A 15,458-nucleotide genomic window follows, 5' to 3' on the forward strand; every position below is an offset into this window, starting at 1 on the left:
CCCCCAAAGCCAAGAATGGTTCGGTCCACAGCCACATCAATTGTTTATTCCGCGAGTCCGGGTCCCACACAGTCTGTGACTCCCCCTCCCTTTCCCGCCCCTTGAAGTGGCCCGGGGCCGAGCCCCGCCTCCAGCTCGGCTCGGCCAACTCCCTCCCAGCTTCCAGGGGACTCATTTGCATTTCCGGGAGCTGTCACCCAATGGCAAGGCAGCACCCGCCTCCCCTCCCGAGGGGGCGGTACTCCCGGTGGATTGCACCACTCTTGGGATCCAAGGATGGGGGGAAAGCGCTTCCCCCATCCCAGTGACAAGAGGGTGGTCTCCCCTCCAGGCAGGGTCAGGAGTTCACTGGAAGAGGGGGTTCTGGCCTTGGAAGAGGCCCAGCAACCCAGTGTCCGGGACCGGCTCCTTGAGGATCTTCTGGATCTGTAGGGAAAGAGGGGAAGTCAGGGAAGAGTGAGGGTCCCCATCACTTGGAGGACAGATCCAAGGGACACTTCTCTATTTTCATGTCCCTTGCCCTCTAGGCAGCAACTGGTCAGACCAACCATTCCCGCGTCTCAAAAGTTTTCCTGGGGCCTCTCTTTCACCATAGCTGCCTGGGTTAGCACCTGATCGCCTGCCATCTTGGTCAACTTTGCTGGCTTGGACCACTAAGGGTGGGCTCTGTCCTGGGGCTTCTTCTTGAGTAATCTCACCTCTCCCATCCATCAACTCCCAAATCCAGCCCGCCTTGCCGCTCAACTCCAGACTTATTTATCCAGCTGCCTCTCAGATGTCAGTTGTCACTTGACCTCTCAAACTCATCATCCTCCCCCAATCAGCAGACAGCATGAGCACAGCTGCTTGAGCTGAAAACTTGGAGCCTCTCTCGAGCTGCCTTCTCCTACATTGTAACCATCAGCTTACCTCCAGAAAGTGAAAAATAAAAATAAGCAAAGCCTGCATCCCCACTGCCTCCACTCTGGTCTTCCTCCTTCCTGCCACCTGCCCACAGCCATTGGCCACCGAGCACCACACTGCAGAGCTGACCATGGCCAGCTCCCCTGCGCAAAACCCCGTGGCTGCCCATCCATCGCTAAAATCTGAAATCTTCTAAAATCCCAAATCTTCGGGAAGAGTCACGCTGGCTCCTCCCTGCCTCCCCTCCTCCCACACTGCCCCTGCGCTCACCATGCCCCACTAGGGGCCCTTGAATAAGGCAGGCACAGTGCCATCTCCAGGCCCTTGCCCTAGCCGTTCCCTCTGCCAGGAACACTTGGATGCCTGGCTGCTCCTTCCCCTTCAAATCTCTGCTTCAAGGCCACCCCCAGGAGGGGCCTCCCTGCTTCTGGCCCCCACCTTATTTCTCACACGCTCCCCACATCCCCTCCCCAGCTCCAGGCCACAAAGTGTAATTGAATAGATTGGCTTTTGCTCTTGCCCCGGGACCTGCCACGGTGGCTGGCACACAGCAGGCGCTCAATGAAAGCTCAACCGAACTGAACTAAGAGGAGGGAAAGGTGCAGACTTCGGAGGGCTGGGAATGTCAAGTTTGGTCATGTCCCGCTATCCTGAGGGCCAAGGGTATGAAGCAGCAGTGGCTACCTGGTCAGACCTGGGCACTAGGAAGGTCACTTGGGTGGTAGGTATGGAGAGTGGTGGAGGGCAGGGAGGGGAGGGGATGGGTGGAGCAGGTCAAGGGGCGCCCATCTACGGAGTCTCTACTGGACTGTTCTTCCCCGTGCCTGCCTGGCTTGCTCCCATCCTCACCTCCCTCTGAAGTCACTTTCTCCCAGGAGGCCTCTGGACCACCGTGTGCAACCCCTCCATTACACCCCGACACCCCTGATTCCCTCCCCCACCTTCTCTCTCTCCACAGTTCTCATGGCCACCTGACAGCTTCTCCTTTCACTGATTTATGGTGTTGATGGGGCCTCCCCCACTAAACTTAGTCCCCTTGGAGGTGGCAGGCTGCTGCGTTCCAGGATGTATTCCACGAATATGTGGTGGGTACTGAAGAGATATCTGCCATTTATATGGGAGGCGGAGAGGGTTGGGGGGCCAGTACCTCTTTGAAACGGGGGTGGGCGGCATCACCCATAAGCTGCAGAATGAGCCCTTCACTGGTGGAGAGGAAGGCCCCGCTCTGCCGCATCCGGGCCAGTGCCACCAGCCGGTCCACCTGGCTGCAGGGGGAGAGAAGGGTCGGTGCCGCGGCTTGGACACCCAGATACTGGCAAACTTGGCAGCGATCTTGTCCCCTGGTTCTTCCTGGGCACCCCGCCCATACCCCACATGCACCCATCCCTTGGCAGGACCCTCCTACCTGCGGGAGGAGCAGGCGTCCACCACCACGTGGACCTGCAGCCCCCGGTCCAGGAGGTCCAGGGCTGTGTTCTGGGGGCAGAGAGAGGTCAGGGTCAACCCCAGACAAGAACAGAGGTCCCTGGTGAGGGACTGGGGAGCCAGGATGTGGATGAGGGAGGCTCAGATCAGGGCAGGACCCCCCCAGTAGGGGGGTGCCTCAGGTAAGGAGAGGGGTCCTGAGAGAGGATGAAGGTTCCAGGTCAGAAGGGGGATCATGGGTAGGAAGGGGGTCTTGCTGGGAGGTTAGAGGGTTCTGGGTCAGGAAAGGATATCCTTTTTAGGATGAGGGGGGTCCCAGGTGAGAACGGGGGTGCCCAAGGGTCAGCCAGGGTCTCACCAAGATGCAGGCCTGTGCCTCAATGCCACAGAGGAGCACAGAACGCAGCTGGGGCCGTGCGTCCAGCTCCTGCCGCACCACAGGCACCATGCTGAGGCAGGTTTTGGGCAGCGCCCGCAGGCCCTCAGCCCCCAGCTCAGGCACTGTGGGGCCCAGGCCTTGTGGGTACTGCTCCGTCAGCACGGCTGGTATCTCCAGCATCCGGGCCACCTGTACTGGGGAAGGGGAACAAGGGCCTGAGCCCAAGGGAGGGGTCTGGGGGCTCAGGCTCCTGGTCTTGGGGAGGAGGGGCTGGGGGCCAGGATGCCTGGGTCTGAGGGAGGAGGGGCTAGGGACCTGGACTCCCACCTCTGAGGGAGGAGGGGCCCATACCTTGAGCATGCGGGCGGCCATAGAGACAATCTGGGGGAAGTACATGACATGGCGGAACTTCTCCTGCATGTCACACAGGAATAGGATGGATGATCCAGGGAGGACTCGGCCCAGGCTGGGCTTCATAGCTGCCATGTCCTGGGGGTGGGCAGAGGGGCCAAGGTCAGGCGGGGAGGGGACCCCTCTGCATGTCCAGGGTCCATGTACTTAGCAGACCCTTTCAGCCTGCAAGGTGCTTTGCAAACTTCTGTCCTCCCACCTGCAGGCCTTCGCATCTGCTGTTCCCTGGGCCTGGAGGTACTTCTTTCTCAGTGTGTCCTATTTGGCCAGGAGGTCACTTCCCCAGGAAGCCTTCTCTGACCTTGTCTGCCCCTGTGCTCCCAGCCCCACTCTCCTGGAGCCCTGGGAAGGCTTCTCCTTCTTGGAGCCGACTGGTTGTCAACAATACCGGCTGCCCCCGCCCCCCACCCGCCCCCAATCGCTCCAACTGTGATCCTCACTCAGCCCAGGAGGAAACCAAGGCTGAGCAGGGAAGTGACTGCCCAACGGCCCACTGCTGGTAACAGAGGGAGCGGGGCAGGAGCTGCCTTCTCCGGGCAGCACCACCCCAGTCCTGGGCCTGGCCTGGGTGGGGGGCAGTGCTCTGGAGTTTCGAGCCTCTGAAATCAGTTTACTCACGTGTCAAGTGCACCGGCTGAAGGGCCCTCCAGGTCTTAGATGGAAAGGCTGGGGCCCCGTGCAGTGGAGTGTTATCCAGCTGTAGGAAGGAGTGAAGCGCTGGTACATGCTGCTTCATGGAGGAAACTCAGAAGCAGCGTGCTCAGTGAGAGAGGCCAGTCACTAAAGGCCACTCATTGTATAACTGCATTTATATGAAATGTCCACAATGATCAAACCCACAGAGACAGGAAGCGGACTGGCGGTCGCCAGTGACTCAGGGCATGGGGTGGGACTGCCTAATGGGTACAGAGCTTCCATTTGGGGAGATGAAAACGTTCTTGAACTAGAAAGTAGTGGTGGTTGCACGACATTATGAATGTAGTTAAATGCCACTTAATTCTATAATTTTAGATTTTTTCCCCTTTTTTTCCCCAAAGCCCCCCAGTACATAGTTGTATATTTTTAGTTGTGGGTCCTTCTAGTTGTGGCATGTGGGATGCCACCTCAGCATGGCTTGATGAGCAGTGCCATGTCCATGCCCAGGACCCGAACCGGCAAAACCCGGTGCCGCATAAGCGGAGCGAGTGAGCTTAACCACTCGGCCGCGGGCCGGCCCCTAATTCTATACTTTAAGTGGTTACAATGGTAAATTTTATGTTACGTATATTTTGCCACAATTTTGAAAAAAGAAAAAGAACAGGCAGGCCTGGTGGAGCCCTTACAGGGGAGGACACCCTGGCCCGGGGCCAGGACTTGCCCAAGGTCCCCAGCGAGGAGAGGTGCACCCGCCTCCAGGTCAGAGTGGCCCCGTCTCCCAGCATCTGGGGCCCTGGGCTCTGGGGTTTCCAGTCTCAGCAGGTCTTCACCCGTGTCCCCAGAGGGGCTTGTGTCCCTGGGTCCCTGAGTTGCTGCACTACTGGGGGTCCCAGCTGGGCTCTTGTCTGTAGCTCCTTCTCCCTCTGCGTGTTCACTCACTTATCTGTTAATTTATTTGGGACACAGGACACCCTGGGGACCCACCCTGTGGAGGGCTAACAGTCAGGGCAAGTTTTACATCTGGGTGGGGAGCACACACAGGTGTTTATGACTTTTCTTTCAGCCGAACACATCTACCATAGAAAATGTTTCCTATGCGCGACGTATCTGAAATTTAAAAGCTAGTGGATGGTTGGAAATGGTGAATTTTCTCTCAGTGAAAAAAATGGCACGGAAATTCCCTCAAGAACAAAACCACACTGAATTAATTAATCACATAATTACAACTGTGATCAGTGGCGGACTTCTAGGGAACCTGATCTATCTTGGCAGAGTCGGCAAAGTTCTCCAGGAGGAAGCGGAGAGAGGAGTCTTTCAGGAAACCCAGAGCTGACGTCCCGCCCACCCAGACCGAGCCGCCCAATCGGCGCCCGCCTCCCCGCCCCCGCCCCGCCCCGCGGGGAAGGCCCGGCCAATCGGCTCCTCCCCTGCCTCAGCCCCGCCCCCGTGGCTGCCGTCTGTCCTCAGGATTGAGATGTAACCCCGCCCACCAGGCGCTGGGGACACTCCGGCCGCCGCTGGCCATGTGCCACCTCCTGGCTTCTGCCCGGGGGGCCGCTCCACGTGGAGAGCCCTTCTCGCTCCCACTCACCGTGTTAACTCTTCAGGACACGGGAGGGAGGGTCAGGTGCGGCCCGGAACGTCCGCAGCCCCTGGGGCTGGCAGGAGACCCCTGGAGAGCCCCGGGGGAGACTATGTGGCCACATTTCTCCATATTATAGACCCGCGAACCTTCTGACCCAGAACACTCGCTGCTAAGGATTTATCCTAGAGACATCCGTGTGAAACGACACAAGCTTATTCACTGCGCGCCTCTACGGCAGAGAAAGGAGTAGAAACACGTCTAAACGCCCAAGGCGAGAGTACCGGTTACAGAGGTCGTGGTATATCCATACTACGGAATTCCTTGCAGCCAGGAAAATTACAAGGATGCTCTTTAAGTAACAATATGGAAAGGTGTCCAAGATATGGTAACAGTGGAAAAAAAAAAAAAGCAGAACAGTGTGTATGGCAGTGCTCCCACTCGTGCCAGAAAAAAGAAAGAAAAGCTGTGTGTACGGCTTGTGTCCACATGTGCCGTCTCCAGCAGGCAGATAAGAACAGATAGTTCAGACGGCAGAACTGGTCACGAGGACAGAGCCTGAAGGAGATTTGACTCTCGCGTACGCTTCTCCTTCTGAACTGTGGACAGTGTGTAACAGGTTGTCCAGCCAGGGATAAATACATCACAATAAAATAGTTACCTAAAAGGAGAACCCCGCAAAACCAATCTGTGGCATTGAAGTTATGATAATGGTTATCCTTGGGGGTACAAGAGGAATTCGGGGTGTGGGAGATGTTCGACCTCTGGATTTGGATGCTGTTTCCACCAGAGCATTGGCTTCGTGAAAATTTATTTGAGTTGTGTATTTGTTTGTTTGTTTTTTGAGGAAGATTAGCCCTGAGCTAACATCTACTGCCAATCCTCCTCTTTTTGCTGAGGAAGACTGGCTCTGAGCTAACATCCATCTTCCCCTACTTCATATGCCGGACGCCTACCACAGCATGGCGTGCCAAGCGGTGCCACGTCCGCACCCGGGATCCAAACCGGCGAACTGGACCGCTGAAGCGGAACGTGCGCACTTAACCGCTGCGCCACCGGCCGGCCCCCGAGCTGTGTATTTGCCATTTGTAGGTTTACCTGCATATGTCATATACTTCCATAAAAAGTTTTCAAAAGCTAAAACAAACCAAGGAGCCCTCCCTGGCCACTGTGGGGCTGGACTGGAGCGGAGGCCAAGGAGAAAGCTGGGGCTGGGGTCCGGGGGGCAAGGGTGAGGCCTGGGCTCCTATTCAGGCAGAGGGCACAGAGAGGAGGGGGGAGAGATTCAGGGGGCAGGTGGGACTGGCTGTGGGGGGCGAAGGAAAACCCCCAGGTTTCCGTCTGGTGAGTGGCAGGTCCCAGGGACTAATTGGGGCCCTGGGGAGGGGAATCATTTTTGGGAGAAGACGAAAAAATTTGGTGCTGGGGGGCGGGGGGAGTGTGTGTGTGTGAACGTGGGGAGGGAATCTGGGCTCAAGACAGATTTGGGGGCGTCGTGGGGAGTGATGAGAAGGTCCAAGGCGGAGCTCGGGGGTCGGAGCGAACCCGAGGCTGGAGGAGGAGCGGCCTGAAGTGGGCGTCAACTTGGGGGGCGGGTGGGGCTGCTTAGATCCCCCATGTGAGCTCGCGGGCTCGGGGGACCCAGCCCTGCAGCCCGGACTCCCTGGCTGTGTAACCCTGGACAAGTTTCACACTGTCTGGGCCTCAGTTTCCTCCTCGGAGAAGTGGGGGTCAGACCCACCCACCCCGCAGGGATGAAGCAGAACTTGGCCAGGGGTGCAGAGGCGGCGGGCGCGACCCGCGGCGGGTTCGAGTCCCTTGCCAGCCAGCTCCGCAGAGCCCGGGCCGGAGTCCTCCCCCTGGCCGTGTGACCTCGGCCGGGACGTCCTGGCAGAGCCTCGGGCAGTAAGGTTGGTCCCCGGCAGCGCGGGCGGGAGGCCTTATCCAGAAGGCGCCGGGTTCGAGCCCGGCCCGCCCCTCGGCAGGTGGGGCCTGGGAGATACTCACCTCTCGGAGTCCGGACTTGCACCTCTCAGGTCCTACAACCGAGTACTCGGGTCGGGTCGCTGTTTTCCCGGGTTGCGACACTTGGCCAGCTCCCGCGACCCCTGGACCGTCCACGTCCTGCCCACCCAGACGGAGCCGCCCAATCGGCGCTCGCCCCAGCTCCGCCCTCCTCCCTACCCCGTTCCCGGCCAATCGCAAGAGGCGCTGCTTCGCCCTCCTTGGAGGGGGCGCCTGTCAGTCTTGAGGACGTGATTGGCCCGCCGGGTGGGGGAGGGGGGCGGGAAGGCAACGCGTTCGACCAATGGGAAGCCGCGGAGAGCGTGAGTGGCGGGCCCGGGGCCGAGCGGTGATGCGGCTGCAGAGAACGCGGGGTCCAGCGGGGAAGGTGGGTTGCGGCCCGCAGCATCGTACCCGCCAGACCACTGAGGCCGAGAGGGTAAGGGAGGGAGGGCCGTGCCCAGGGCGAGGGCAGGCGTGGGGTTCGAACCCTGTCTCCTCTGTCTAGAGACAGAAACTTACAAAGAGACCCAAGCACCTTCCGGGAACCTCAGTCCCTTTCCACCCAGCTCAGTCTGTGCTCTGTGCAGCCTCAGTTTCCCCATCTGTACAGCACCTGCCTCGTAGGGTGGGGCTTGTACTGTTTAGACTCTGTGCTTAGAAAGGGGGTTGAGAGAAAGACAGAGAGAATTTCCCATCAGTCTTGGAATAAAATCCAAACGACTCCCAATTCATGGTCTGCCTTTGTTAACTGGGGCCTCACCTCTTACCATTCTCCCCCTGTCCACTCCAGCCACGCTGGCTCTCTTGCTGTTCCGCCAAGGCCCCACCTCAGGGCCTTTGCACGTGCTGTTGCCTCTGCCTGCACCCCAGACCTTCCCACCATTCAGGGCCTTTCCTGATCACCAGATGTCAAATAGCCACTCCATCAGGTCGCTGTTCTATTTTCTGTACAGCACTAATTCCAATCGGAAATCAGAAATTTATCTTGCATTTTAAAATTGTATAATGTGTCCGTGTCCTCATTTATTATCAGTTCTCCGCCCCCCACGCCCCCCAAACGTGAGCTCCACGAGGGCAGAGATTGTTTTATTTGCTGCTGAGTCCTCAGCACCTAGACCTGGGCCTGGCACACAACAGGTGCTCAGTAAGTCCTTGGGAGTAAATGAGACAAGACCAGACATCAGGCAGAGGTGAGCAAGGGTGAGGGGAAGCAGGAGCGACAGACGCCGAGGAGATGGGGCTTTGAAAGAAGAAGGGAGAAGGTGGGGGGTGGAGAGAGTGAGGGGGTCCCCAGAGGAGGCAGAGGTGGCGCGCTGGACCCTGCAGAAGCCCCCTGAGGCCGTGGTCAGAGGTGGGAGTCTGGGCTTGGTCTCTTTCCCCAGGGGCTGCCAGGAGGGAGTGGACGGAGAGGGGTCTCCCCGGGGGTGGCTGAAGAGCTGTCACGGGGGCCTCTGGTTTGTCCAGGGCCTAGGCTGGGTTGAGATTGGGCATCATGGGGAGCAGATTCCCCAGCCCTCAGGGACCTCCTGAGAATCCCAGGCACAAGGCATCTCCCACTGGCCCACCCAACTCCCCTCGGGAGCCAAGAACTCGTCCCCTCCCCGAAGGGTATGTGGGGTCAGAGGCAAGGAATCAGAGAAATGTGGGGCCTGCCTCAGGTCTGGCTGCCCCACAGCAGAATGGGACAGGTCAGATGGCACTGAGGGACACTCTGGGGTGAGTGCAATGTCATCGAAGAGGTCCAGGGTGGAGGCATCCAGGACAGCAAGGCTCAGGCTGGGGCCGGCAAGGGGCACCTCAGTGGGTGCCACAGCGCAGGCCACCCCCAGGAAGGGGGATGGAGGAGGTGGGGGCGGTCTTTGGGGCAGCCGTCGCTGGGGAGGTGCCTCCTGGGACAGGATAGTTAGGGCCAGGCGCTGGGTGGCAGCCTCGATCTTGGCAAACTGCCTGCAGAGAGATGGGCATTAGCTGGATGACCATGGAGGAGTCCCCTCCTGTCTGCCATCCAGGAGTGGTTTGTCCCTTCTCTCTCTCCCTATGTTTCTTTTCTTTGCTAACCTCCCTGACCCCAGGTCCGTTTTCTTGAGTCTGACAGTCAATCTTTCTGATCCCATTCGTAGGGGAAGCTCTGAACAGCTGTGGGGGTTGTGCACTGCACAAGGCAGCACATCTAATCCAGCACTAAGAACTTTTTTGAAGTGTAGATTTATTAGGACCATATTCTAATATAGAAACATAAAAACTGTCTCCAGGAAAGGGTGCCTTCAAAGAAAAATCTCACATAAAGACGCACTGAGGGCTGGCGGTGCGTGTGTAACATTGACTCTCTGTGGCATTGACTGCCTGAACAGCTCTTGAATCTGCCCAGCTCTCAGCGTCTCCCACCTGGATGACTGCAGTAGCCACTGCACTGGTCTCTCCCAGGATTCCCACCCCCTCAGCAACGAGATGGATGGATCTCACAAGCTGTCAGGGGCTGAACTGTGTCCCCCTAAAATTCGTATGTTGAAGTCCTGACCCCCAGGCCCTCAGAATGTGTCTGTATTTGGAGGTAGACTCTTTAGGTTAAAATAGCATCTCGAATCCGCTGAATGGAGATCAGGACACACGCCGAGGGACCACCATCTACATGCCCAGGAGGGAGGCCTCCGAAGGAACCAGCCCTGCCCACACCTCGCCCTCGGACTTTGGCCTCCAGAGTCGTGGGAAAGTCGGTTTCTGTTGTCCCAGCCGCCGGCCTGCGGTGTTTGACGATGGCAGTTCCAGCGAGTCCACGCACACGCGGGATGCTGAGACTCGCCATCAGTAGCTGCCTGACTCCATTTAAACAAAGTCCCCAAACAGGCTGACTGATGGGCAGTGAGGGAAATGAGCACGGCGGCTCATGGGGAGGAGGGAGGCACTGTGAGCACCGGCTCCCGGATCCGAGTGCGGGTTACCTTAGTGGGCTCCCTTTGGGAGAATCCATCCAAGTCTACACGGACGACGTGGGCCTCATTTTGTACGTGTGTTAAACTTCCATAAAAAGGTTTACTTAACGGTGGATCTTATTTATTTATTTTTTTGAGGAAGATTAGCCCTGAGCTAACATCTGCTGCCAATCCTTCTCTGTTTGCTGAGGAAGACTGGCCCTGAGCTAACGTCCGCGCCCATCTTCCTCTATTTTATATGTGGGACGCCTACCACAGCCTGGCATGCCAAGTGGTGCCATGTCTGTACCCAGGATCCAAACTAGTGAACCCCAGGCGGCCAAAGCAGAACATGTGCACTTAACCACTGGGCCACGGGGCGGTCCCAACAGTGTATCTAATATCATGTGATTCTGCTCATAGGAAATGTCCAGAATAGGCAAATCCCTGGAGACAGCGATTGGCGGTTGCCAGGTGCTAGAGGGAGGGGAGATGGGGAATGACTATAATGGACACAGGGTCTCCTTTTCGGGTGATGAGAATGTTCTGGAACAAGATAGAGGTGACGGTTGCAAAACATTATGAATGCATGAAATGCCCCTGAATCGTACACTTTAAGATGGTCAAAATGGTGAATTTTATGTTACGTGTATTTTGCCACAAGGAAAGACTATATATCTGGCTCTTAAATAAAGTAGGGAGAGCTGCGACTCTGACAGCGTCCTGGATGCCAAGGAGGATAGCCATGCTCTGAGCGCCCGGGGAGACTTTCAGACGCGGGAGGTGAGGTTAAATGGAGGGAGAGAGAGAGAGAGATTGAGACACAGGCAGAGACAGAGGGACTGACTTAAGATTTGTAACAATCGCATGCAAATTATAGTTCCCGACTTGAACAAACTAAATATAATGACATTAGGGCCTGAGAGTCATGACATTTGCAATTTAAACTATTTTTAAGATATAGATGGGGGCCAGCCCAGTAGTTAAGTTCACGTGTTCTGCTTCGGTGGCTCAGGGTTCACCTGTTTGGATCCTGGGCACAGACCTAGCACCACTTGTCAAGCCATGCTGAGGTGGCGTCCCACGTAGAAGAATTAGAAGGATCTACAACTAGGATATACAACTATGTGCTGGGGCTTTGAGGAGAAAAAAAAAGAGGAAGATTGGCAACTTGTGTTAGCTCAGGGCCAATCTTCCTCACCAAAAAAAAAAAGGGGTGGGGGAGAGCTACTGTTTAAAAAAAAAAGATATAGATGAAGGAAATATGCTAAGATGTTATGGAGAGTAAAATTGAAACGATGGCTCATGAGTGATCCTTAGGCCAGCACACAACAGGACACCTGCAGGGCTGGTTAAAACACAGGTTCCTGGGCCCCAGAGCTTCTGGTTCTGCAGCTCCGGGGTGGGGTCAGAGAATTTGTGTTTCTAATGCATTCCCAGGTGACACGGAGGTGCAGGTGCTGCTGGTCTGGGGACCACCTCCTGAGAACTACTGCATCAGACAGCTGTCTTGACTTTGCTATAGGTCAAAACTTCATATGGCCGGGTGGGAGAGGGCTCCTGAGGGAGCAGGGCCTGAGGGGACCTGAGGGAGGAGCAGGATGTGGGCGGGAAGATGCTGAGGACAGCTTGCCTCTGACCTGGATTTCCTCAGGCTGAGCCTGGGTGCCCGGAGGAATGTGCTCCAGAGCTTCCTGGCTCCCTCGAGGGCTTCCTCGAGGCCACTTGTAGGCAGCCCGGGTCCCTGGGGAGCATGTGGCAGAGCTGGCATAGGGGGTGGGGTGTCCGGGATGCTACAGCAGAGAAGCTGGCCCCGGGGACCATGGAGGCGTCAGTCATGGAGGACAGACGGGGAACCTGGGAGGTGAGAGGGCCAGATAGGGGGTGGGGAGGGAACCCCGATGGGGGCTGAGATGGGGAGGGGTCGTGGAGCAGATGACAAGGGGTCAGAAGGCCAGCTCTGGAACACAGGGCTGGGCCCTGTTTGGGAAGCTGTTTTCCCCCTCAATGGTGGGTGTGTGGGATGGCGGAGGTAAGCCTTTTGGAAATGACCAGGGCTGGGCGTCCTGGTGGAAGGGGGCATGTGGTGTGGGGGCAGGGGGCAGGCTGGACCAGGCTCCCATTCACTCAGATTTGGTTCCAAGACCTCCTGGGGCAAGGTCCCGGGCTGGCTGGGAGGAGCAACCTACTTCCAGAAAAGCAGATCCTTGGGCAGGTCACTCTACCTCTCCGTGCCTCAGTTTCCTCATCTGAAAATTAAGGTGTAATAGCACCTACCTTCTAGGATTACTGTGGGGGATTACAGAGTTCATACTCATTGTAAGTTGAGTTAATACTAAAGTGCTTGGAACAGTGCCTGGCACATATTAAGTGTCAGACAAGTGTTAGCTACCATGATTGCCATATTATCATCATCATCACCATCACCACTATCATCATCGTCACCATCATAATCACTGTCATCACCATCATCACCACCACCACTATCATCATCATCACAGTCATCATCACCATCATCACCACCACCATCATAACCATCACCACTATCATCATCACCACCATTGCCATCACCATCATCATCATCATCACCATCACCATCATCATCACCATCACCACTGTCATCATCATCACCATCATCACCACCTTGCCATCCCCATCATCATCGTCATCATCACATCACCATCATCCTCAAGACCCTGAGATGCTGTAACCAGGCAGGCTTGCCAAGTGTCCAGATCATGGGCTCTGGACTCAGAGTGCCTGGGGTTGTATCCACTCTCTAGCTGGGTAGCCTTGGGCAAGTCCTCGAACCTCTCTGAGTCTCCTTGTTTGTAATATAAGGACAGAGACAGAACCTACTGGGCATGTTTGTTGGGAGCATTCGGTGACATACTGTATATCAAGGCCTTTGTATGGTGCATCTGACACATGGCAAGTGGTCAAAAACTGGTTACTGTCACAGGGTGAGGGGAGAGCACAGGGCTAGGTGAGATGCAGCTGGGTGAGGTGTGAGAGGGAGGACAGGCTTGAACAGAGATTTAAGGGAGTAGAGGTCCCCATGTGCATTCCTAGAGACAGGGAAGAGCATTGCCTGGCCAAAGGAACAGCATGTGCAAAGGCCCAGAGGCTGAATGATGAAATGCTGGATGGGGAGCTGAGGCTGACAAACGGGGCAGGAGATGGGGTGGAGCCTTTGTCTTGAGGGCCTGGTAAGCCACGGGAAGCACTTGAGCAGGAGAGGGGCCGAGTGTGCTGCGTGGGTTAGAAAGGCCTGCCTGGAACAGCAGCCAGTGCTGGCGCTGCCTTCAAAAAGGCTGAGTTGGACCCCATCTCCACACCCTCAGCCCCCACTCTGGTCTGAGCCACCATTATCCCTCGCCTGGACCACTGCAGTAGCATCCTCCTTGGTCTCTCACTTCCACCCTTGCCCCCTACTCAGTCTGTTCTCCACTCAGCAGCCAGAGGGATCCTTTCAGATCCCACCACGTCACAGCTCAGAGCCCAGCTCCCTCCAGAAGCCCACAAGGTCTCCACAATCAGTCCCCTGATTCCTTTGAAACTAATTCTCTCCCCTTTCACTCTGCTCCAGTCACACCGGCCTCCTTACTGGTCCTGGAACACTCCAGGGATGTTCCTGCCTCAGGGCCTTTGCACCTGCTGTCTCCTGCCCAGAATGCTCTTCCTTCAGCCAGCCCCAGGGCTACTTCCCTCTCCTCCCCAGGTATCTGCTTACATGTCACCTTATCAGTGAAGCCATTCCTGACACCTTACCTAAAATGTCACCCCTCCCCCAGCACATCCTCCATAGCACGTATTGCCTTCTCATGTACGATATAACTTTTTTAAATTGAGGTAAAATTCACATGACATAAAATGAACCATTGTAAAGTGTGCAATTCAGTGGCATTTGGTGCATTCACGATGTTGTGCAACCACCCCCTCTAATTCCTTCCAGAATTTTCCATCACCCCAAAAGGAAGCCCCTTACCTATTAACAAGCACTCCCCAACCCCCCTGGCTCCAGCCCCTGGCACCCCCTAATCCGCCTCTGGCTCTATAGACTTGCCTACTGTGAACATTTCACGTAAATAGAATCATACAACACGTGGCCTTTTGCTTCTGGCTTCTCTCACTGAGCATCATGTTTTCATGGTGCATCCACGTTGCAGCGTCAGACCGTGTCATCTACTCCTGTATCTTGGCCGGCCCTCGGCAGCTGCCTCCTCCAACGGAACACAGGCTCCGTGAAGGCAGAGAATTCTGTCCGCTTTGCACCGATGGGTCTGTGGGGCCTGGGCACACAGTCAGTGCTCAATAAATGAATGTCGAGTGTTGATTGCGTCCAGCCCTGGGGTCCACCTCTCTCTGTCCTCTCTGGGCCTGGTCTCCCCAAAACCGAGGGCTCGACTCCCCCCGCCCCCTCTGCCCAACCTCCATCCATCCCCCCTCACCTGCAGATCTGGTTGTGCAGGAACCTCCTGTGGTTGGGCCTCCTTTTGGGGGGCCGGGTCCGCCGGGGGTGCAGGGCGCGCAGCATGTGGGCGGCCGCCCCCCTCATGAAGGCGCACAGCTCCTGGGGGCCGGGCTCAGAGATGCCGGGGGCTGCGGGGGCCCCGGGGTGCATGGCTGGGGTGATCTGGGGTAACTCCCCACAATATTCTTGCTGATCACCGAGCAGCCCCCGAAATCTGTGAGGAGAGAGGGGCAGCCAGGGCTGGGGGCTCAGGGCTGGGGAGGGGGACGGGAAGATGGGAGGGGCAGGTGGACTCTGGAGAGCCGGCACTGCCGCGTGGGGGAGACCGGCCCCAGGAATTAGAACAAAACCTCCCTCCTGGGCCCGCCCCGCTCCCTACCTCCCAGGAGCTGGACCCCAAGGTTTGAGGGGCCTGGAGGTGGGGGGCTGATATAGGGAGGAAAGAGGGCAGGGAGGGGAGGGGGCTCTCTGTGCGCCCCCTGGGGCCCAATTAGCACATAGTTGGACCTGGGATATGGGGCAGGGAGGCGTAGGTGGGGGGCAGAGGCAAGCGATGGCCAATTAAGGGGACAAAGGCCTCATTAGGGAGGCGAGGCCAGGAGCCGAGTCAACCGCCTGCGATTAGTGTTGAGGACCCTTAATTGGAGGCGAGGAGGGGGCGGTGGGGGCTTGGGTGCAGGCTGGGAGGGAGGGGAGATGGCACAAACTGTAGGGCAGACACCCTGCGTGTGT

At 57.0% G+C, this 15,458-nt stretch overlaps 2 protein-coding genes and 1 long non-coding RNA gene across 3 annotated transcripts; 1 reads left to right on the top strand and 2 right to left on the bottom strand.

The window, feature by feature from the left end:
• Nucleotides 1-26: 26 nt before the first annotated feature.
• ISOC2 (isochorismatase domain containing 2) lies at nt 27-7,543 on the bottom strand. The gene is made up of 7 exons (XM_023650539.2): nt 7,344-7,543; nt 3,737-3,815; nt 3,059-3,196; nt 2,687-2,896; nt 2,309-2,379; nt 2,051-2,168; nt 27-426 (listed from the first exon to the last, which is right to left on the bottom strand). Exons 3-7 carry the CDS (start codon nt 3,191-3,193, stop codon nt 346-348), a joined length of 615 nt encoding a protein of 204 aa, XP_023506307.1. The 5' UTR covers nt 3,194-3,196; nt 3,737-3,815; nt 7,344-7,543; the 3' UTR covers nt 27-345.
• Nucleotides 7,544-7,656: 113 nt separating this feature from the next.
• LOC138915772 (uncharacterized) lies at nt 7,657-10,381 on the top strand. The gene is made up of 2 exons (XR_011422043.1): nt 7,657-7,779; nt 9,464-10,381. It is a non-coding gene; the product is annotated as an uncharacterized lncRNA (long non-coding RNA).
• Nucleotides 8,834-14,876, bottom strand: C10H19orf85 (chromosome 10 C19orf85 homolog). Its single transcript, XM_070223444.1, has 2 exons — nt 14,704-14,876; nt 8,834-9,290 (listed from the first exon to the last, which is right to left on the bottom strand). Exons 1-2 carry the CDS (start codon nt 14,874-14,876, stop codon nt 8,834-8,836), a joined length of 630 nt encoding a protein of 209 aa, XP_070079545.1.
• Nucleotides 14,877-15,458: the final 582 nt, after the last annotated feature.

The sequence above is a fragment of the Equus caballus genome, chromosome 10, assembly GCF_041296265.1.
Source record: "Equus caballus isolate H_3958 breed thoroughbred chromosome 10, TB-T2T, whole genome shotgun sequence".
In the NCBI taxonomy this organism is placed as follows: Eukaryota; Metazoa; Chordata; class Mammalia; order Perissodactyla; family Equidae; genus Equus; species Equus caballus.